This window comes from Podarcis muralis, chromosome 12, assembly GCF_964188315.1.
Source record: "Podarcis muralis chromosome 12, rPodMur119.hap1.1, whole genome shotgun sequence".
Classification (NCBI taxonomy): Eukaryota; Metazoa; Chordata; class Lepidosauria; order Squamata; family Lacertidae; genus Podarcis; species Podarcis muralis.
The window spans coordinates 29162276-29185350 of record NC_135666.1 but is presented as its reverse complement, the minus strand read 5'-3'; the positions used below and the strand labels follow the sequence as shown (position 1 = coordinate 29185350).

Here is a 23075-nt window from a genome sequence, read left to right as displayed (position 1 = left end):
TGGATATATTATCCTATGGGCAATGGACAGAGGTAGCATGCCTATATCTTCAACTTACTTGGTTAGGGTGGCTTACCACTCTGACGATGCCTGCCCCCTGTGGACATGAAGGTTGCTACTAGCATGGTACATAGGATGCAATCTGCTGGAAATATATGTTAACCCCCTACACTACAGTAAAAGACCTCCTTCCTTGCTTTTGCAGGCTCAATACGTGTTTTAGTGCTGTAGAGGTTACTTAATATTGCAGGATATGGAATTTGCTTCTACTAAGAATAGCCAACTTTTCTGCTGTTAGAAGTTAATAAATGGTAGAATTCAAGTTCACAGCTATATACCACCATGAGGCTCTCACACAGCACTCTCTCGTGATTTGTTTATAGATAATTACTGAGCAGTGGCAACTAAATGTGGATCTCTGTATAGTATTTATCATTTGTTCTTAGCCAAATAAGAATTGACATGCTATCCACCAGGTTGTTAGAGCAACCATAGAGCAGGCACATCAGGTAACATGCAAGCAAAGTGTCGGCAGTGACCCATTCGAAAGCAAGTTTGCTGGATGAAACTAACACAGTAAAATAATATTTGGTTGAGTTGACTAGGTCAAAAAGATAGTGTCAAAGCCTAGCACTGTGTGTGTGTGTGTGTGCGTGCGCGCGCGCGCGTGCATATATATATATATATATATATATATATATATATATATTACTATTATCTCCTTGAAGGAAAGGTTTGGGGTCTGGTGAAGAAAGCACCTGTATTTTGTCACTGAAATACCGGTATTTTTCAGTGGTGTGAGATAGGATCTGTTTTCTTACATCCAGTGGCTGAAAGAATCCGGCATCTTAATTGTTTCTATATATAACCCAACTGGCCACAGCTTGCTTGGCTGGAAGCTAAAGAAGACAATGAGCCATGCACCATGTCATTATCTCCACCGCTGCACCACACAAGCATCTACGACAACAACAAGCCAATGGGTGGATCTAAATGTGTTTAATGGTAGTGTGGGAGAGATGTACAGAGGGAATCAATTACCTCCTGAAACCTGTCACAGCCATGCAGATATTTCAAAGACAGCATAAAATGTTTTTGTGGGGGTTTTAAAGCATGGATTTGACTGACTTTTGATAATGGGGATGGGAAGTGACTTGGGCCAGGGCCAGCCCTACCATTAGGCAGGTGGCAGATTCTGAGGGGCAGAGTATTGTGTGCTGCGTGGCCTGCCTTGCACCCTGTGGGCTAGCCTGCTGTGCTCAGCTACACTGGGCGTAAACTATCTGTTGCCAGTGTCAAAGTGCTTTTGTACATGGGCAGCTTGTTTGCCTCAGGCAGCAAAATATCTTTGCCAAGCCCTGACTGGGCCATGGATACCTCCACCTGAATCCTGATCAGAAAGATATTCTCTTATACTCAGGGTTCATTGAGGTCAGTTGTCACTGAAGGCCAAACTAGACATGGTGTTAATCGTTTTGTTAACCCTTGTGTTATTTTTAAAAATTAAATAGCAACCAGTGCAGGGGGGGGGGAGCAGTTCCATGGCAAGGGGTAAGGCTTTAGCCCTTTGCTGTATAGCAGTCCCAATCTGAAGTGCAGCATCATGTGCTTGATATGGCGAGCACCGATCTCAGGCAAGGACAAGGTAAGGCTGGTTGTTCCAACAAGAAACAAGCTGAAACGGAACCCTTCTATAGGAGCAAAAGCAGCGACAGCCTGATTACTGGCACCACCTGTGCTGCAAGATGCAGCTTCACTTCAAAGTGCCCAGCCTTCTCTAGAATTCTTCTACTGTAACTGATCAGGGGAACCTCTGGTCTAACCGGGTCTTCGCCATGAGAGTCCACCAAATCTGAGAATGGCAACACTACATCCTCACCTGTGCCACAGGTGCTAATGACTCACCCGGTGGATATGCTTCTGGGGGTGTTCCTGCATGTCCTTCCCCTTCTGCTTCAGAGTTTTTGTCCTCACCCCGACGACAAGGAATCTGTCTCCAGGGTTACAAACTGTGCCACTTATTCGCTCTGGGAGAAGCGTTTCTGCTAACACCAACAGAAGCTTTCCTTTTGGGGCAATAAGCAGGCACAAAGGGAGAAGCATTTCGATCAAAGCCATCATTCACTATTTAATAAGTCTCCAGTATTTTTATGCTATTTTTCTGGGCATGCTCTCCCAATGTAGCTCGTATACAGGGTTAAAACATAAAATACAACTAAAATAATATATTTACCATTAAAAAAAAACCATAGACATTGCTCTACACAAATATAAGTTGGCAGCATTATTCCTGAAGAATGAGTGGTCATTTTATAGCCGCAGTGAATTAAACGCTGCACGTTTAAGTACAGCCCAGAATCCCTCTTTCCTCTCTTCCCTTGAAATACCCTGCTACAGGCCTGTGATTTGAGAGCCCTGCCAGGGAGCTCTAAACTTGTTACTCTACCAACACCTTTGTGAAGTTGGTTCAACAAACAGCCACGGACATCCAATTCTTTACTTGCCAAGTTAGTGTTTTTCAGATTCGTGGCATGTTCCTTGAAACTTGCATGTACCCGATCATTTAATCCCAGACTGAGATGCTGTCTTTATTTGCACAGACAGCACTTGACACATTTGGAAGGCAGCATGAAGGACACCCCTTACATTAGCCAAGTATCATGTTCTGGCAGTTCATCTGTAACATCTATGCTGTCTATGACCTTTCACATATAAACTGTGATAGGTTAGGAAGGAGAAAAAGCACCCATTACTATATGTAATATGAATATGGAAAAAGACAGCATTTAAAGTGGGGTGTGTGATCTATGACCTTTTCTCCGCTGGAGACATCAAGCACGTTGTCAATCTTGTCAGCTCTGAAACCTGAGGACTCAAGTCAGTCACTAGCTCTCAGACGTAAGCAGGCTAAAAACACAGGTTGATAGTGCGATCTCATTGACGTCAGTGGGGATCTGAGCTGCATTAAATGCAAACAAGCTATCACAATATCTCCAAGTTATTCCCTTTATTTCTGATTCCCTGAGGTGAATGTTGTTGCATATGCAGCCAAACTAGCACCATCCAAGCACAAGAGATATCAGCAGGTTGAGGGGAGCATTAAAGTTTGCTAAAGTACAAAAACCTAAGGGAGGGACTCTCTGAAACAGCCCACAGAATGCTGGGAGGGGGATTGGGCAGAAACCCGGGTGGGAGATAGGGATGTGAAGGCCTGAAGAAAATGGGCAGAAATGGGGGGAAACCTAGATAATTGTTCAATCTTTTATCCTTGGCCTTCAAATCTTTCATGGAAGAGGATGGAATGAAGTATTACAGAAGAGGGCATGGCTGGCTGGAACACGGAACAGAGGACTCCACACTACAACATTTAGTCCTGCTTGACTATCTGAATAGAGACCTAGTGTTGTCCTTATACCATTGTTCTTCCATCAGTGCTGCTCTTCCAACGCTTTCCAGCTCCTTGCCCTGATTACCAGACTCAGCTCGGAAATCAAGTTGTAAGAGGTTTGCTCTTCTAAGCCAGAATCCCATACTCACAAAGGCCCAGAGCAAGGAAGAGGTTTGTTGACTTACCTGCAATTTTTTTGAAACTAGAATGGAAAAGATGGGTGCTCAGAAAGACAGCAGCCAGTGCCTTTGCAAGAGCTGCTGTAATCAGCTGATCAACAGTGCTTGCAAGGACACAGCCCAGCAAAGCTACGTCTTCATGCCCCACACCTGACAGCAAATATGACATCAGATGTGTGACAGCCCAGAAGGCCAAATAATGAGATCTAGTGGCCTCATTAGGCCTGCAGGCCAGAGGTTTTCCACCACTGCTGTATACACTGCATTGCATGAACACACAAAACCACCTCCCTGTGGTGCTAACTGGAAGTTAGCACTCAGCACAAGCTGACTGAAAGCTGCAACTGCTGCAGATCACAATGTGGAGAGGGGGTTGGGTGAAATTTGAACCTGGGTGTCCCATCTTCAAAGCCAACTCTCTGCAAATGACTTGGAGGTTGCGCCTTCCCTCCATCTGTTATTCTATGCCTGTAATTTTTGTTTTCCTCTCCTCTCCTCCCCTACCCCACAAAAATATTCAGGAAAATCACACACACACACACACACACACACACACACACACACACACACAGTTTTTACGATCTACATGTAGGGTGGAGAGTTCTGGGTGCACCTGTTGATCTAGTTTTAATATTGTTTAATATTATTTTTATTCAATATTGTTATTTGAATAATATAGGCCTAGCCCTTGCTCCTGCCAGTTCTCCTCCCTTGGCCTACAGTTTCCTTCGTTCACCAATATGAGCTAACCAATGTGTTTTGTTCAACATTAAGCAAGCTGAAATTTATCAGAAGAGACTATTGGACAATTTTCCCTCCCTCCCATGAATTCTTAGTAATGCACCACAAATGTGTGCGTGCACACACACACAGCAGCCATAACCGGGGGGGGGGGGGGGAGGGAATCATGGCAAGGCATTTTGCTTACTTCCTTCTCATATTTCCTTCCATAAAGAACTTCATCTTCACAGCACTCCAATGTTTAGGAGAGAAACAAGGCTCATTTCAGGGCCATCCCAAGACATTTCGCTACCTCAGGTGAATGACAAGATGGTGCCTCCTCTCATTCCATGTACAAAAAACTGACCAGTCAGCCAAATCTGATTTCAGCACTGGCAGTGGTTCAGCATCAGGGCTGGTCCACCCATTAGGCTCATTACCTCAGGTGATGGGCTGCAGAGAGGTGACAGACCTGGACCCGCGAAGAGTGCACCACTCACTGATTCCTGTGCTTGTTACCTGCGTGCTGCCTGGAAAGAACAGGACCGCTGCTGCCACTGCCTGCTCCTCTCTGGATTCTTTTTTTTCCCCTGCCGGCACCTTCCAGGGCTTCCCTGAGCCACCTCAGGTGGTGGTGGTGCGTGGATCAGGCCAATGGCCCACCTAGTCTAGGGTTCTGTTCTCACACTAAATGCTGTAGTGTGCAGTCCTCTGTTTGCCCTTCCAGCCTGTGGGAAACCAGTAAGCTGGACATGAACTCAACCGCACTCTGCCATGTGAGATGCACATTGATATAGGATGACTATGATTTAAAAGTCATACATTATACCTCCCCATAGTGGGGAGAATTGTGAATTGGACAGTGCTCTGTCCAAGTGCTGTTGATGGGCAACTTCAAGACTTCTCTTGCCCTCCCTTCTCAGGGTTCTTTTTCTTTTGTTTAAGCTGGACTTGGGTCCCATCTGCACTATGCATTTCAACCAGTGGCATACAACTATAAACAGTCATGGCTTCCTGCAAAGAATCCTGGGGACTGTAGTTTGTTAAGGGGGATGAGAGTTGTAAGAAGACTCCATATTCTCTCAACATAACTGCAATTCCCAGAGTGGTTTAACCATCAATCTCCCTTCCTAGGGAATTCTGGGAATTGTAGCTGTCTGAGGATAATAGGGGTTCCCTAACAACTCTCAGCAGTCTTAAAAAACTTCTGTTCCCAGGATTCTTTGGGGGAAGCCATGATTTTTAATGGGGTATAACAGTGCTTTAAATGTATGGTGCTGATGTGGACCATGGGTGGACAACCCTGCTCATAATCTCTACTAGTCATATGGGCCTCCTTTTCTTTCATTTTCTTCACTCTAAAATATACCGTATTTTTCGCCCTATAGGACACACTTTTCCCCCTCCAAAAATGAAGGGGAAATCTGTCTGTGTCCTATGGGGCGAATACAGGCTTTCGCTGAAGCTTGGAGAGCGAGAGGACCCCTCTCGCTCCCCAGGCTTCAGGAAGCTATCAGCAAGCCTGGGGAGCCCGCGGGAGTTCCCGCAGGGCTCCCTAGGCTGCGGATAGCAGCCTGCCGCCCGGCCCGCGGGGCGCCCTGAAGCAGAGCACCCTGCATGCTGGGCAGACATCCACAGCCTGGGGAGCCCTGCGGGAGTTCCCGCAGGGCTCCCTAGGCTTCGGATAGCAGCCTGCCGTCTGGCGCACGGGCACCCTGAAGCAGAGCGCCCCGCGCGCCGGGCAGACATCCGCAGCCTGGAGAGCCCTGCAGGAGTTCCCGCAGGGCTCCCTAGGCTGCGGATAGCAGCCTGCTGCACGGAGCACGAGGCGCGCTGAAGCAGATCGCCCCTTCGGGCAGATATCGGCCAGCCCCACAAGCTCGGGGGACAGCGGGGAGGCGCAGCGCCGCCATCCCGCTGTTCCCCGACCTGGTTTGGTTTCCCCGACCTGGTTTGGGGGGGGAAATAAAGGGGAAAATTTTTTCCTTTATTTCCCCCCCCCAAAAAATAGGTGTGTCCTATGGGACGGAGCGTCCTATGGGACGAAAAATACGGTGGTGTATCACAAGAGGCCGAGACAAAATAAGGTGCACTATGCAAACATTTCCACTAGAGGCTCTAGTGTCACAGAAACCTTTCTTCCCAAACCAAACACTGCCCAAGTCAGCTATTTTAAACATGTTTGAAAGGAAACAGCTGAGAGGGAAAGCAAAGAGTCTGCAAAAATCAGCCGGGGATTCCCACCCCCACCCCACCCCCCAAAAAAACACACACACAAAGGGCCACATGAATCCAGTATCTGCTTGTTTGTCACACTGGAAATTATTTGGATTACATTTTTGTTAAAATGGTATCACTCTTTGGAGGAAAGCTTGTGTTCTGAACCAAAGCTGCCGCATTTAAGTAGGTACACATATTTAACATATATTATTAGGCAAGTCAGACCAGTCCAGGCCAATAGCAACCATGTATCACAATGAATATTGCCACTGGCTCAGGAGAATGGGAAAGCCCAGTCATCAGGGAGATGGCCACTGCTATCTACAACTTACAGCTACCACTTATGGCCACCACCTCACTCTGCCTAATGGTAGGGCAACCCTAGGGGAACTCTTGTCCCAGTCTGATACCTGCAGGCATATATTTAATGCTTAGACACTGAAGTTTGCTGGGGTTTTTAAGACTACAGGAAGCGACTATTTTAGGCGAGTCTGATATGAGTGCAACCACACACACACACACACACACACACACATCACGCTAAACCCAAAAGTGACCCAAGAAGTCACAGGAACATCACAAAAAGGGGCAGAATGGGGCGGGGTAAATTGGGAGTTGCCTGTACTTCTTTGACACAAATTATCCATTAAGTAAACTATGGCAGTACTCTGTCACAGATCCTATAATATTTTAAAGGTTCTCCTAGTCCAGATGGAATCCTATTGGCTCCTTGTATCACCTGACAATTGTTGGCGTAGTAGCAGCAGCAGCACATTGTGGACAAGTGTGTCAGGCTAGTCCTAATTCCTCTATGAAATTTCTTTAGGAAAATGATTTAAGAAAAATCTCAAATTGTGACAAAGTCATTGCCTAATAGGGAGAGGTATAAGTTCTGAAGATGTATTGTTCTCAGTAAATATTTCAGCAAACAAGGAAGTTTGTGGATAGATGGGTAGGGTAACAAAAATGTTAATTCACTGCACTGGAACCAGTGTGTAGGTCATGGGCAGTCAACGGGGTGCTCTCCAGATGTTGGACTACAATTCCCATCATCCCTAACCACTGGCTGTGGCTGATGGAAGTTGGAGTCCAACAACATCTGGAGGCACCACATTTGTTATCCCTGACCTAGGGCAGTGAGGCAGGAACACAGCACTGGGGCCACTGGGGCCTAGGAAGAACCCTCCCTGACAAGAAACTTCATAGATCAGAAACAGTACATTCCACTCAGCATCTTTGCAAATTGTGAGCATAAAATTCTGACATTATCCTTCGCCTCCAGGTCGGGAACATCTGTTTGTTTCAATCTGTTACACTGTTCTCTCTTTCTTCAGGAAGCATTGCCATAACTTAACACTACATACTGCTTTTCTGTGGCTCCCCAAAGCACATTCTTAATAACACCTATTTGAGGTGAAATGGGATATTGCTGACAAGGCTCCCCAAGGAGTTAGATTTTGGTCTGCTTGAGCTCATACTTGTGATTTCATGCCATTTGGCTTTATTGGGTTTTCCCCTAATGGAAGGCATATCTGTTTACACTTATCCTGCTTGAATGAAGATGAGCTGCCTAAGCGGTAGTTGTTTTCACACCTGTTTCCCTTTGCTATGGCCGTGAAAGGTTAAAAATAGAACACAGAATGAAACTCACAGTGATACTTATTTACTAATGCTTTGTGTGCTATCAGACAGGCACCTGATCCTGTATATGTATATAGTCGCAACTGAATAGATATCAGCTTGATGAAATGTAGCTACAGCTGCACTGTGTGTAAAGCCAGTGAGCAAACCTACACTTCTATGCTTCCTTTCAGCAAAAAATAAAATAAAATAATCCCATATTAACTGCTTATTACAACAGACAGAGATGCAAGGTGACAGTGACAGAGGTGTTGTGCCACCATCATGATGCAACAGCAAGCTTCTGGAACAATGCCAGAATATTATCCCAAGCAGAACTGATTATTACTACTTAAAATACTTAACTGAAGACAGGGAACCAGATATTACCTTAAAAGTGGCTAAATTCTGTGCTGCTGCTGCTGCTGCTATAAAATTAAGGAGATAAGCTCTGAATGACTCTAACGGCCAATGTCTTAATATGTTTTAAATTAGCGGTCAAGGTTTTAATTTACAGTATATATTTTAGCTGTTTTATATCTGAATTATTTATTGTGTATCAGCTCGCAGAGCTTACTTTTAATCTATTCATATTTATATGCTCTCTGTTGTTGTATATGTTTGCATTCTGGTCAGTGACCGAAATAAATTGATTGAGTGATTCATTCATTCATTCATCATTACTATAGGGACATACGTTCAATATTTATCACTCCAATCATGCAATGAACCCCAAGCAGATCTGATGACCACTACTTAAAATATCAAATAGAGGACATGTCTATGCTATAATTTGTAGCCAGCTCCTACCAGGCTGAAGCTTGTAAGCTGCACTCACAGTCTTCTTAATAATATATAGTTTATTAAAGGCACTCTTGACCACCTAGAGCTTCAAGCCTTCCACTTGCCACCTGGAGGGGGCCAAACCTGGAGACTTCAGGCTGGACCTGGAAGTCTGGCAACCCTGGAGTTGTGCATGCAGCATCCTGCAGATGAGGAACAATCCATGCAGAACACACAAGAGGGGTTAACAAAAGTGAGGTGTGCACTCAGCTTTCTTGTGTATCCTCATTACTGCCACAGGAACCAGCTTATATTTTCCATTTGCACATTCTGATTGCTGCTGCATTAACCTTTGCTGTCACTAATGTTTAACGGATATAATTTGGCTGCAAAATTAATTTCTGCAAATAAATGAGTTATTTTTAATATTCAACACACACTATGAACAAAAAGGGGTGGAAGATAAAAGAGGGAATTGGAAATAGCTGAGTTAAAATGTTATTTCAAGGCTTACATGCTGCGGTGTCACTTCCTCTCGCTTTAAGCCAGTGATAAAGCGAATGAGTCTCCTGACTCATATTTAATGGGTGCTCAAACTGCTGTGGATTACAAATGTGTAATCTTTTCAAATACAGGAATCATTGGTATTTGCAAAGTTGCTACTGTCGCCTACACAGCAGCAATAATTTTCATAACCAATACCATTTCACGTCCAGACTGGTGGCGTCAGCAGATATAGCAGCACTAAACTGTCCTTTGAAAGTCGCTAACGCTTTAAAAAGCAAAGTACACTATGGCAGCAATTTCTGCCTATCCTGGAAAATTTGCAACCTTTGGCCAGTCTGAGTAACACTGTATTGACAGACACAAGCCCATGTACATCAGTGATACTTCCTTTACGATGGAAAATCTAAAAACTTCAATAATTTCAGGTTGTTTGTCTCCTGGAGATATTAACAGAAAGAACCTTGTGGTTTCATATTTTTTTAAAAAAATCTGGTTGTTACTTTTGCTAAATTATTCCTGGCTTCCATTTCCACAAACAAGCAGACTTGACCCCATCTACCAGTTTCATCAGATACCTTTTCCTTTTCCTGGTAAGATAGCCTTACCATTACTGCAATGTGGATTTGTCATTTTTATAATATTTTGCATCAATTGGAGGGGGAAATGCTTACACTTTACCTCTCAAATGAACTGCTTTCTCATCACATACAAGTAGTTTGCTATATGTTGGATTGTAAGACTCCACATGGTGGGACACATGCCCTACTTTCATGTTGGAATTTATAACTCTCTGTTTGATTAAAATATGTGTCCTTTAAAAAAGTCACCTGCCTAATACTAAAGTCTTCTTTTCTTAACATGGCCTTTTGATTTACCCTATTGCCACATGGCTCCCTCATGCAGGAAAAGTACTACGTGCAGACAAGGTCTGTCAAATGGCATGCCTCACTATTTTTTAAAACCTCCAATCAAGCAGCTGAGTGCAAGTGGTCTAATATTAGCCTGTAAGCACCATAATAATCAACTCACTGACGTCTACTAGGTCTAGCATAAGGTTCTTCCCAGATTAGTTGAAAGGACACTTGAACATCTAATGGGTTCAGAATGTACTAAAACAAATGGGTCTAAACTTCCATTAATAAATGTAAAGTGGAGATTAACAGAAGACATATAATCAGAGATGGAAAATTCTGGACAGTCTCACTTAGAACAGTAAGGGATTAAAATGAGAACTGAATAAATGTGAAAGGTTTTAAAGTGGAAAGTTAATTTGCTCCATAATTAGTCGAGCTGGGACCAGGAATTAATTGGAGCCATGACAAGGTCTAAACACCGAATAGCTAGATATTTTTAAATCTACCTACATTGTATTTTCAGTTTCTCAGCATTCAATCACACTTCAGTGTAAACAAAAAACAGAACCCATGTGGCTCTATGCAGATGGGAACAAGTGGGATACTCTGGCTATGTACACATTGGGAGCTGAAAATGCAGCGAGGTTGTTCTCACCCCCACCAGTTGCATTTCAAGTCACACTTGGACATTGTTGTACACACTAGAGAGGAAGTGGGGGTGCCTTCATCATCCAATGTGCATTCCCCATTCAGTTTTCCTGCCCCTGCAACCCCACACAAACTCTCATTCACCTATGCATGCACTGTTATCTGTACATGTGCAGTGGCTGTCTCAAACACAGACCCTCAGCTCAACTGTGAAGTGACTGTGGCTTCAGATTTTCTTTTGGTTTGAAACATCAAACAGAAGTATTTCTCAATAAACTACAGGATAGTTCCACATCATGGCTGATGTTGTGCATAAAGGTAAAGGTAAAGGTACCCCTGCCCGTACAGGCCAGTCGTGACCGACTCTGGGGTTGCGTGCTCATCTCGCTTAAGAGGCCGGGAGCCAGCGCTGTCCGAAGACACTTCCGGGTCACGTGGCCAGCGTGACAAAGCTGCTCTGGCGAGCCAGCACCAGCGCAGCGCACGGAAACGCCGTTTACCTTCCCGCTATAAAGCGGTACCTATTTATCTACTTGCACTTAAGGGTGCTTTCGAACTGCTAGGTGGGCAGGAGCTGGGACCGAACGACGGGAGCTCACCCCGCCGCGGGGATTCGAACCGCCGACCATACGATCGGCATACAAGGATTCAAAAAATCAGTGATGATAACACACTAGAGCCAGAGTAGAAGTTACTATGTACACAGCCTCCATGGCATAGCCCCCACATCAGTGATGTCCTCAAGTGCTCTCATTTCCATTCTCTGATCAAAATTTGCTATTCACTCATACAGGAAAAAGTATAAAGGGGACACTGTTGTGGTAAGGGCAAAAGCTAGGCTCCACAAGCTTATCTCCATCCACGACACTGAGTGGCCTGCTCTACAATGACATGGATCCAGCAAGGAGTGCAACGTGTCTTTGTGCAGAGTTGACATGGTCAGGATCCCACTGAGCACATGAATCCTCCTCCTAGAAATACCATACCCACCAGGTAGACAGGTTGCAAGTATATTACATGAGTTTCTAATTTTCCATCCCACTCTCCCAGCATTCTACCACACCAAGGAATGGAACCTATGGGAAGGCAATGCAGCTAGAGATTGGTTTGGTTCTCAGAGTTTCCCATTTAATTCTATGGGAGAGAAAAAATGGGTTTCAATCAGTGAGACACACGGGGAGAAGACCTGTTCACATCCCCAAACATTAGGGTCATGAAAGGACAAGTTACCAGACTAATGTTGCCTTTTGGTATTCCCTTTTACTTTCTTCCATATAAATGAATGACTGCTATCAACTCCTACAGGCATTTTACGGAAAACTCAATATGAAAGCCACGTGGCACGTTCAACTTCTGAAAAGCGTTCAAAAACTGAAGCAGTTACTTCTGGGTTTTCAGCGTTCAAAAACTGAAACGTTCGACTTCCGAGACGTTCGAAAACCAAGGTACTACTGTACTGTAAATAGTAGGTACAGGGGATTCAACCCAGATTGGGCCCCTGACTCCTGATTTAGATCTCCCCCACACACCTGACTTAGGATGGTCATGTATCCTCTGTTTAAAGGATTCATTTATTTGAAGGAAAGTCCAAACCAAGTTTGATTTAAACATAAAGAACCCTAAGAAGAAAGAGAAGGAGGGGCCTTGAAGTTGCCCATCAATTGTTACCAGATGGATAGCACAGTGAGCAAGCGTCCAGGTCATCTGGTTACAGTCTTCCCTGCTATATTTAAATTATAGAAATTCATTCTATAATGCATTTTTCAGGTTGTGACCTGGGGGGGGGGGGGATCTATCCTTGTTTTTTATGTTTTCATCAGCAGGGGCAGTCTACTGGTCCTTGCTGATAGACATATGCCACCAGTCTTCTCAATAGGATTTCCACACAGCCAGAGCCAGCCAAATGAAAATGCATTGCTCAGCACCAGTTGGTAAACATTGCACTCAATATTTCTGAAAAGCAGCCTTAAAGAGGAAGTTTTATTTAAAAAGAGTGAGCCATAATGGATGCACAAAAACAGGTATGACGCATGTCTGGATAAGGGCAAGGAGTCATGTTTCCCTGCTAGGAAATGTGCTTAGCTTTTAAGACACTGTTTATAAATAACAACCTTGAGAAGTTCTAATACATAAGGATGCCTTCATTTTGTTTGGCAGACTAACTTTTTGTTTGATGCATCCAATTTTTAAAAAATTTAAATCTAAGGTCATTAAAAAGTACAGGAAAGGGATGATATAAATTATCTGTCTTGACTGCTTTACAATAAAAGTCAGCAAACAAAGGTCAGATGCAGTAAGCTTTGATAATCACACTCTTCATGGGTTTCCTTAAAGTTCATTATTTTTAACATACCACTTCACAGGTTACGAAATCAAAATGAATTGTTACTCAGCAAGAGTGAATTGGTGCTTGTCCTATATAATCTTGTTGTGTTCTCTGAGAATCTCCTCTACTTTAAGGTCTTTAGGTGCATCATTTGAAATGTCAACTGACTGCGAAGGACTGACATTATCTGACTGTTCCAGTTTTCTTGGTGCATTATACTTATTTAAGTATAGGCAAGCATGCTAGAAGCCTTTGCTAGGTGATGCTCTCACCATCAAAATATGATAGAGAGGGAGAAAGATAGAGAATATCATGTCTTGCATCGGGCCAAACATTTTACTAGAGCAAACAACAATCTTAGAAGCTTCTAGAAAGGTAATTTATTTATGTTTTGTAAAATTTATGAACAACTTAAGAAAAAAACCCTCCAACTTATTACCCAAATAAACAATGTTTGAAAAAGCATGAAAAGCTTATTAACATAACCTATCAATACTGTCAAATAAGAAAAAAATAATACAATAAATATCCCCTTGTCAGTACTTCAGTGAGATAATCCAGACAATACACAACAGGGCAAAATCAAAATTAAGGGGCCAAAAATAGAAATAAAAATAAAGTTCAGCCACACTACTAGTGCCAGTCTTGCTAAACTCCAAAGTCACATCAGCCTGGCTAACTCAGAGGAGGTGAGGCCTTCTCACCAGACTGAACAATTCACAAGGTGGTCATGCTTGCATCAGTCTTCAGCGCATACACTGCTCATTGTACCCAACATTTACCATATGGACAGGCAAGGGACCCATAAAGGCTGTGCCTGCCTGGGAAATGATTTTTATAACTTTTTGCCTCCATTTGGACCTCTGGTAAAAATATTTAAATTTTAAATGCAGGTACATTGGGTATTAAAAAAGAGGTTTGTGGGTGTTCCAAATGGGTCAAGTAAACTGTTCCACAACCAGAGAAAAATGCAGAAGGCTGCCTCCTGTTTACAGAAGATGAATGTTTGTTACTGCAAGTTTATTCTGGATGCAGACACATTTTTTACCATCTAGGCTTAGTGCAGTGGGGAAGCGATCCAAATACTGTACTCTGACTTCTACGAAATATGAGAAGCAGGGAGGATGTTGTTCAGTGCCTCTGCCGCTAGAAATGACCTTTCCCCCACTAAACTTGAGCTGTGGAGGCAATGCAAAGTATCTCAGTGCTGCCACACACCAAATGGAAAGTCTTTGTTCACAGCTCCGTGAACTTTAGCCTACTAAACTTCACACTGAGATAAAATGTCTTCCGCATCCAGCAAGCTGACAAAGCTGTTTAACTGTGCATTATAGGTTATCAATAGGGGAAAGTTGGATTAACAGCCTACAGCTCTAGTTGTTTTTGTCATTTCACTGTATTTTAAAGTCTGTATAGAAAATTTTGCAGGGAGGTGAGGGTTACTGAACAGCTTCATGGCTTGGAAAAATTAAATATGTAACTCCGGTTGGAATGTTCTGAGGGCAGAATGGCTATGATCAAAGTCAGCAAAACAGGATTAGCAAATCTACAGATTCATTCTTTCTTTACGATTCCTTTCCAAGTTTTGGTTGACCATTACAAGGAAGGACATTTCTGAAAAACAACTCCAACCCTGTTGCCACCCCGATGTTTATACCCATTTGCAGAACAGCAGCCCATACCCTGCAGGCAGATTGAATAAACTTTAACCAAGCTAATCCAAACAGCTTTCTCTGCCAATATAATTATGTCAAAAAAAGCAGCTAATGTTAACTTATTTTTAAATTTCAATGGTTTGTTAAATCTCTTGATTAAATCTGCAGTCCTTTGCCCATGTAAATTCAATGGGACCTGATTCTGAGCAAATAGATATAGGATTGCACTGCTACAGCATGTTTACCTATTAAGCTCAATGGGAGTTAGTGCCAGGTGGGTATAGGATTTCAGCCTTAGTGACTTTTGTTTTTGTCAACACTGCTACTAGGGAGACAGAGCTTCACAGCTGTCTGAGGATTCAAAAGGGGGAGAGTAAATTTAGAAAATGTTAGGAGTCAGTGGAAAAACAAGCACAGCGAAACAAATAGGTCTAGCAAGATAAGGCTGGTTTGTGATAAAGCCAGCAGAGAACTCTGAGAAAAAATGCCATTATGGCAACCCTTGTCCATGGGTTTTATTAAGCATGCAGTTTTATTAAGTTCAACCACTTGCCTTTTGAACTTGCACCTATTTTCTAAGAACACAGCTTAGTGGAACTTAAGCCCTTATGTTCTTCCAGCTGCCCCTATTTACCAGGACCACTGAGCCACCCGCGTCCCTATAATTGCCTTTGACTGGACTTAACTGTCCAGGGGTCATTTACCTTTACAGTACCTTTTATTTACCAGAAGCATTCCTCATTTCTTGGCTTTAATCAATCACTGACACTTCTTTCCCCTTTTGTGAATGCCTTGTTACCGGTAAAAATTCTGCGAGTGTGAATGTCTCAGATTGTCATTCTGCAGTGTTCATCTTCTTTTTCAAGCTCTCTATAAAATGTTGTTTCTTGTGCATAGTAAATGAATGCAGAATACAGCTCACGAGAAGCGGCTGCAACCTTATGTAACAGGGGCAGGGAACTGGCTTCCTTGATGATTCTTACTATGGGAAAGTACAGTTAACCCGTATGCCCTTATTTTTATCTGTGGGTGCTTACAGATGGGTGATTATTGTGGGATATGTGCTAATTGTGCAGGAAGTACATACAACACCATTGGCATGAAAATGCCAGCCCATATTTTTCCCCAATTTAATTCCATTTACTATTTCAAAGAAAAATCTGGAAAGTTAAAAGAACCTGTTGCCACCAACCTGCTTTGTTGACCCATTTACAATATTAAGCCCCCATCTTGGGGCAGCCTGTGTAATATTTGGTGAGCATGTATGTAAATCAGCAAGCAAGTGTTCTTAGGACTGCAGCCGTAATACCAAAGCTTGCATTACACTTGGCCTTTATTCACAAATTAATCTGATTAGGAGCTCAGGCAGAGGGCCTTCTTGGTAGTGGCGCCTGCCCTGTGGAACTCCCTCCCAGCAGATGTCAAGGCAATAAGCAACTATTTTACTTTTAAAAGGCAACTGAAGGCGGCCCTGTTTAGGGAAGTTTTTAATGTTTGATGCTGTATCATTTTTAATATTGGGTTGGAAACCACCCAGAGTGGCTGGGGAAACCCAGTCAGATGGGTGGGGTATAAATAATAAATTATTATTATTATTATTATTATTATTATTATTATTATTATTATTCCTTGCTGAAAGGATCAGCTCCTTTAGTAATTGGCTTACTGGTGTGTTCTATGATTTTTCTTTGCTTTTATTCAGAGGGAGTACAGTGCTTGATATACAGTATATTATATGTACAAATATCTCAGGTGGTACTTGGGCCTGGAAAAACTCCAGTTTTTCTGCTGACTTTGGGGCATCAGGATGGGAGTATTTTATACCTCATGCAGGGGAGGGTTGCCCTCTGCAAGGAAGCAAAGCAGAAAAACAAAACAAAAAAACCCAACCCCAACAGCCTTGCAGAGAAGAGGCATTAGAATTCAGACTAGCTGGGTACATAAAGAAAGGAGAGGGAAATCAGTATGAGGGGTGGGACCTTGAGAAATACAGCTAGAATTGGAGCAACTTCCACCTCATCATCAAACTGATTCTTCACAAGTCTACACAGCAGGTTCACTTTCTGAACACCACTGTGCAACTATTCAATTGGCATATAAACACTGTCTTATTATGCCAGATACCAACAAACTACTATACTTACCATGAAGAGCGTATCACATGATCTATTGTCAGCTAAGCATCAAATGTAGCCACATTTACTCCAGACCTTCAGACAAGGACAAACTCCTATAGGATTTACACCAACCATTCTTAAAACTGCAATGTTCACCTGGGAGAGTGAAGAAACAGATTAAGAAGTCAAAGTAGGTAACCATGACTGACCTACTAAAGGACATGTCTAGAGAGAAACCAAACTACTGGCTGCCACCCAAAGTTCCCAGCTAAAGCTTCTCCAGCATGCCATTCAGGATACGTAGCCTATCCTGGAATACAATCCATTAAGCCTTTGCACCCGCAGGTGCTGGGTTGGCAACCCCTGGCTTACAGGATTGTGGTGCAGGTCTGCTGAACCTCTTCACTCCATGATATAAAGCAGGGGTTGCTGACCAGTTTTATGCCCATTGGCACACTTGGATTTTTGAGGAAGTGCTGTGTGCGCTAGCTCAATGGTCACTTCTTACCCCTCTCCCTCATATTATCCCACAAAGATACAAGAAGTGATAAAGCACATGCGCATACACACTTTGCTTTTGCAAAAGAACAGCAGAATTAATACTGAAAAGCACATAGAGCTGAAAGAGGAAGTGGAAAAGAGTGATTGTTTGACATGTGCTTTTCAAGAGAGAAAATCACCCTTGCCATCTCATGATCAGGGTGTCAGTTTGTGTGTGTGTTCAGATGCTTTGTAGAAATCAGATGAAGATTTCAAGGGTGCCACTGCATCCCTGAGGACTAGATGGTTGTTGTTGTTTTTTTCAAATAACGTGCATATTCCAAGTGGATTTGTGTGTTACAGAAAAAAAGTGGAAGAGAAACAACAGAGTGTATATTCAGGGTGTATTTTTTTAATCCATGCCCCTTCTCTGTTTGTTTGCTTTAATATCCAGCCTGAAAAAATCGTGGGGAACTCTTCAGCTTGCTCACTATCTGGTGAAATGTTGGAGAGCCAACATGGTGTAGAGATTAGACTGTAGGACACGAATGGACCTGCCAGGGGTGCCAACTTGAATACAATATTGTGGGAGCCCTGGTAAGCCCTGCCCCCAGTGCCGGATTTATGTATAGGCTAAGTAGACTGAAGCCTAGGGCCTTTAAATCAAGGGGGCCTCCCCAGCCCCCCAGTGGACAGTCTCCCCTCTCCCAAAATTGCAAACCCAAGACTTCATGAAAGAGCAGGGAAACTCGGCCCCAGCAACTATGAGACTCAGGGCCAGCCAGTGGGGCCCAACTTGAAACTGTAGGGCCCAACTTGAAAAAATTTTGTGGGGCCCTAGTTCACAGCCAAAATCTGCAGAATCTTAAGAGATATAAATCCGTGTGCTAGGTCATTTTCACAAGGTCAGCAAGGCCCTTCAGAAATCAGACCTGTTATTGAGTTCTTGTGCAAGTTTGTACAGTTCACTTCTGGATTTTTTAAAGAGAAGATTTTGATGAGCTTGAGAAACAAGCAAAAGCCACCTTGCCAAATGTTAACTACAAAACAAGGAGACAAAGAGTGAGGGAACGGCAAAGAAATGACAGAAGTGCACCTGATGTCTTAGATGCACTTTCTTCAAGAGATAAGTTTAGGATAAAATTCTTTATTCCTATATTAGATGCTTGTTGTTGTTGTTGTTTAGTCGTTTAGTCGTGTCCGACTCTTCGTGACCCTATGGACCAGAGCACGCCAGGCACCCCCGTCTTCCACTGCCTCCCGCAGCTTGGTCAGACTCATGTTTGTCGCTTCAAGAACACTGTCCAACCATCTCCTCCTCTGTCGTCCCCTTCTCCTTGTGCCCTCCATCTTTCCCAACATCAGGGTCTTTTCCAGGGAGTCTTCTCTTCTCATGAGGTGGCCAAAGTATTGGAGCCTCAGCTTCAGGATCTGTCCTTCCAGTGACAACTCAGGGCTGATTTCCTTAAGAATGGATGCGTTTGATCTTCTTGCAGTCCATGGGACTCTCAAGAGTCTCCTCCAGCACCATAATTCAAAAGCATCAATTCTTCGGCGATCAGCCTTCTTTATGGTATATTAGATGCACTTGAAGCCAATTTAAAAAGAAGTAATGCACACAGTGATGTTGCACAGCTGTTTTGCCATTCTTGCTTTTCTGATAGCATCTAAGCAAGAAATTCAGCAAGGTCTTTCTTCATCTAAATCCGGCCCTGGACGGGGGACGGGACAGGAGAGAGGGACTGGAGTAGCAAAGCTTAAGTTCTTTTATTTAATGTATGCTTGGGGTTTTTCTGTCAGCATCACTTGGGGAAGTTCTCTTTCTATTCGCTTGTTATGTTTCCTTGATAGTGAAAGAGGCTGGGGTGGCTGATCATCTTTGGCTGGCCACAGTGGGATTTGTTTGTGCGTGGGTGAGGGGGGTCGTCGGGTTAAGTTAGCCATATTGAATTGTATGCTGTCGGTGGGTTATGAGCTCTTTCTATTGTGAGTGGGCAGTTATATTGGAAGATGTTCAGTAGGGCCAGTTCTGGGGTGACTTCTAGTGCCTGTTTAGTTATTTTACTTATTTCTGGTATGACTGTGCACACTCCTTTTCTGACTGGGTCCTCGATTACTTGGTTTGGTGGGAACTGCTGGTTCGGACACAGCATACGTCTGAGAAGGCCCCACGTGGGATTATGGGGAGGAGGTGCAAGGAAAAAACTGTCGTGACATTGATTTCTTGGGCAACTTGGAAGGGCTGTGGTAGGATCCAGAAACGGCAACCTGGAGCCCCACTGACCACTTAACTGCTCTCTTCTCCATCAGCTTGGGAGCTTTTTCTGAGATGCTTGCGGGGTATGATAGTATCCTTTGTCGTCTGAGCATCTTTATTAAGGTGCTAACAGATCTGCCTGCCTTTGATCAGTTGTGCTTCAAGGGAAGCTCACCAGTCCTCTGATTCTTTAATATTTTCCAGCCCAGATAGATGTTAATCAAAGGATCTCACAACAGTCATCTCCTTGCAGGGGCAAGGAAGCACAAGAGAATCAGATGCACCACAAGAGCATCTTGGATGGGATGGCTTTCAAAGAGGGCTAGACAATTGCATGGAGGAGAGGCCTATCAAAGGCAACTAGCCGCGATGGCTATGCTCGGCTATGCTGTTGAAGGGAGCATTGCTTCTGAAAAGCATTTGCTGGAAGCCACAGACTACCCAAATGTGTTTCACAAGGACCCCCCCTTCCTTCCCTCTGCCCCAGTACCTGAGGGTCGTCATGTCTCTCCAGGGATTTGGCCAGAACAAACTATATGTTGGGGAAAGTCTCCCTCCCTGCAAAGAAAATGGAGGAAACAGCAGGCGCCTGGCTCCCAGCCATGCTAGCACCAGTCTGGTACATGAGGGTGGGGGACACAGGAAGGAAACGTTCCTATAGTATAGGGCAATTGGCATTTCTACCTACCTGAACTCTGAGCCTTTCCCTCCTCGTTCTGGACTGCCACTCTCCTAAGGAAGATGAGATGCAAGCTCTTGCTGGAAGCCACTGGTGAGGAGAGTGTTCCTATGATTCCCAAATGTTTCAGAAGCATATTTTTGTTCCTTTAGCTGCTTGATATAATCAGAACATGGCAGAGTTGGAAGGGATCCCAAGGGTCATCTAGTCCAATCCCCAGCAATGCAAGGATCCTGCCCACAGCCAGCCCTGGCTGGGCTCCAAACTCCAGCCTTCTGCTTACCATTGTAATTCTGCATGGTGTGGAGAAAGGGGAGAGAGAAATGTGTTGCTTACACTCTCATAACACTGATATGAGATCCACACCATGCAGTCCTTTCAATAACTAAAGTCTAAAGGGCTGTCACATGGAGGATGGAGCAAGCTTGCTTTCTCCTGCTCTAGAGGGACTCTCCTTCCTTGGAGGTTTTTAAGCAGCGCTTGGATGGCCATCGGTCATGGATCATCTAGTTGAGATTCCTGCATTGCAGGGGGTTGGACTAGATGACCCTCGTGGTCCCTTCCAACTCTACAATTCTATGATGCTATATTTTAAAGAGCATCCAATGAACCTTTATAGCACATGACTTCCCCTGAAATGATTCGTGCCATTGTGGCTTCCCTTTCACAGACCTACAATCCCCAGAACCCCTAACAAACTACAATTCCCAGGATCATTTGGGGGAAGACATCTGGTTTTTAGAACAGGGATGAAGAACTTGCAGTTTGCTCACCCCCATTTCCTAGGAACCAGGAATGGAAAGCTCAAATGCTTCTAACAGTATGATTATAGGGAGCATCATGTATAAAATATTGAATGTAATAGGGTTATTAAGGTAGCTGTATCAGAATTATTATGGGAATGTCAAGGAGGGAGGGGGAAAGGGAGCGTGTGGAATTCTGGTGGTGAGTGAGGATTGTATGAGGATTTGAAAGGGAGTTTGAATGTGAGGCAGTTGAGAGCAGTGGGTTCTGGAGGGGGTGGTTGAGCAACTAACTATTCATTTTAGGATCAGTAGTCTAGTCGTCATTTTTGTAATAAAGCAGCATATAAGATAAATAGAATTTGAGGCCATAAGCTCAGGTACACACACCATCCTACAATCATTTAGTGAATCATCCATACAGTCTCCTTTAGTGAGGGTGCAGTACCTAGGATCTAGACCAAACATTGATGTTTTGGGCTCTTTTCTAGTTCCATAGGTTTATGTTCTGGTTCTTATATGTAATAGGGGTGGGGGCTCTTTAAATACTGGGGGCTGCCACACACTCCTTGTCTTCTTTAAAAAAATAATAATTTCCCCTCGTTTTCAAAAGCACATGCATTGTCTCTTTCTTCAGGTTCTTCAGTTACATTTGTTGGGAGACATTGGTGTTATATGTATAGGGTTGGGAAGAAAAGAGTGGCCGCCCCGCATAATCAACACAGTGCACACACACCATTTGAAGGGAAATGCCCATCAACTTTATGGGGGTCCAGCCCCCTCAAATATTTTACTGTGGGGGCCGAAGCCCCCACAGCCTCTAGAAGTTGGCTCCTATGGCACTTATGGAATGAGAGTTCAAATCCCCACTCACTCATTAAGCTCACTGGGCAACCTTGGGCCAGTCACTGTCTCTTAGCCTAACCTACCTCACAGGGCTGTTGTTGGATAAAACAGGGAAGGAAGGAACCACGCGTGGCCTCTCCTTGCACAAAATGGAGGAATGCTGGTATATAAAAGTAAAAAAAGTATATAAAAAAGGAATCACGCAACCCTTTGGAAAAGAAAAAAAAACTACCTCCATGGATCGAACGCTGCCTCATTCCATGTTTACTATTCTTTTAAAAGCCTCACTTTCCCAGTGCTTCTTGAACACCAACTCCCCTCAAAAGAATGTGAAGATATTGCAATCATGCTATCGTGACAACTATTGCAATGCCAGAAAACCCCCTTCCAGCCTCAAGTCGGTGAAACCATTGGAAGGAGCACATCTTGATTCGTGTGCTAAAACGGGATGGTTTATATTTAGGATGTTCTGCTAGGGTGGGGGAGGATAATTTTTCAGAAGGGCACTTCTTCTCTATTCAGGGAGCGAGCACGTTTCTCTCACAATGTGCAGCCACCACACGTCCCCCCACAATTTACATATGAGCTAGCCTGCTCCCTAAAATGTCACTGGTTTGCTCATTTCTATATATAGGGTGCCTGCATTCTGCATGGACTGGTTGCATGGCAACTTGTGCAAACGGCTTGAGATACCATATAGCATATATTCAACATAAAAAACAGCAACAATTTGTTGTTGACAAAGGACAGCTGGACATATAAAGGGCCCCATTACCTTCAGTAGCTTAAGGCCTCATCAAACCTAAATCCGGCCCTGCCCCCACCCCACCCACCCACCCGGCCTCGTTTCCCGTCCCTTGAAGCGCCCCCGCGCCGGGTGTTCTCCTGCTTCTTGGAAAAACCGGCACATCCCACCAGCCTCCCGCCTCCTCCCTCAGGAATCGGGCCGAGCTGTTTATCGCCCGAGGCCCGCCCGAAGTCAAAGCGCCCACAGTACGGATACAGCCTTCCCATTGGCTCTTTCTGGTAAAACGACCCGCCAATGACGAGCGG

The 23075-nt window shown here is 43.9% G+C and overlaps 1 protein-coding gene across 6 annotated transcripts in view; it reads right to left on the bottom strand.

The window, feature by feature from the left end:
• DYNC1I1 (dynein cytoplasmic 1 intermediate chain 1) overlaps window positions 1-22852 on the bottom strand; it is a 237002-nt gene extending 214150 nt beyond the window's left edge. For 2 of the 6 annotated variants that reach the window (XM_077936960.1, XM_077936962.1), the window contains exons 1-3: window positions 22798-22841; window positions 20443-20726; window positions 17045-17173 (exon numbers count right to left, since the gene is read on the bottom strand). In XM_077936960.1, coding sequence (XP_077793086.1) covers window positions 17045-17047 — 3 coding nt within the window. In that variant the 5' untranslated portion in view covers window positions 17048-17173; window positions 20443-20726; window positions 22798-22841. Of the gene's footprint in view, window positions 1-17044; window positions 17174-20442; window positions 20727-22797 lie in introns of all 6 variants that reach the window. The other 4 variants (XM_077936959.1, XM_077936961.1, XM_077936958.1 and 1 more) reach the window with 3 other exon arrangements.
• Between the last annotated feature and the right edge of the window lie 223 nt (window positions 22853-23075).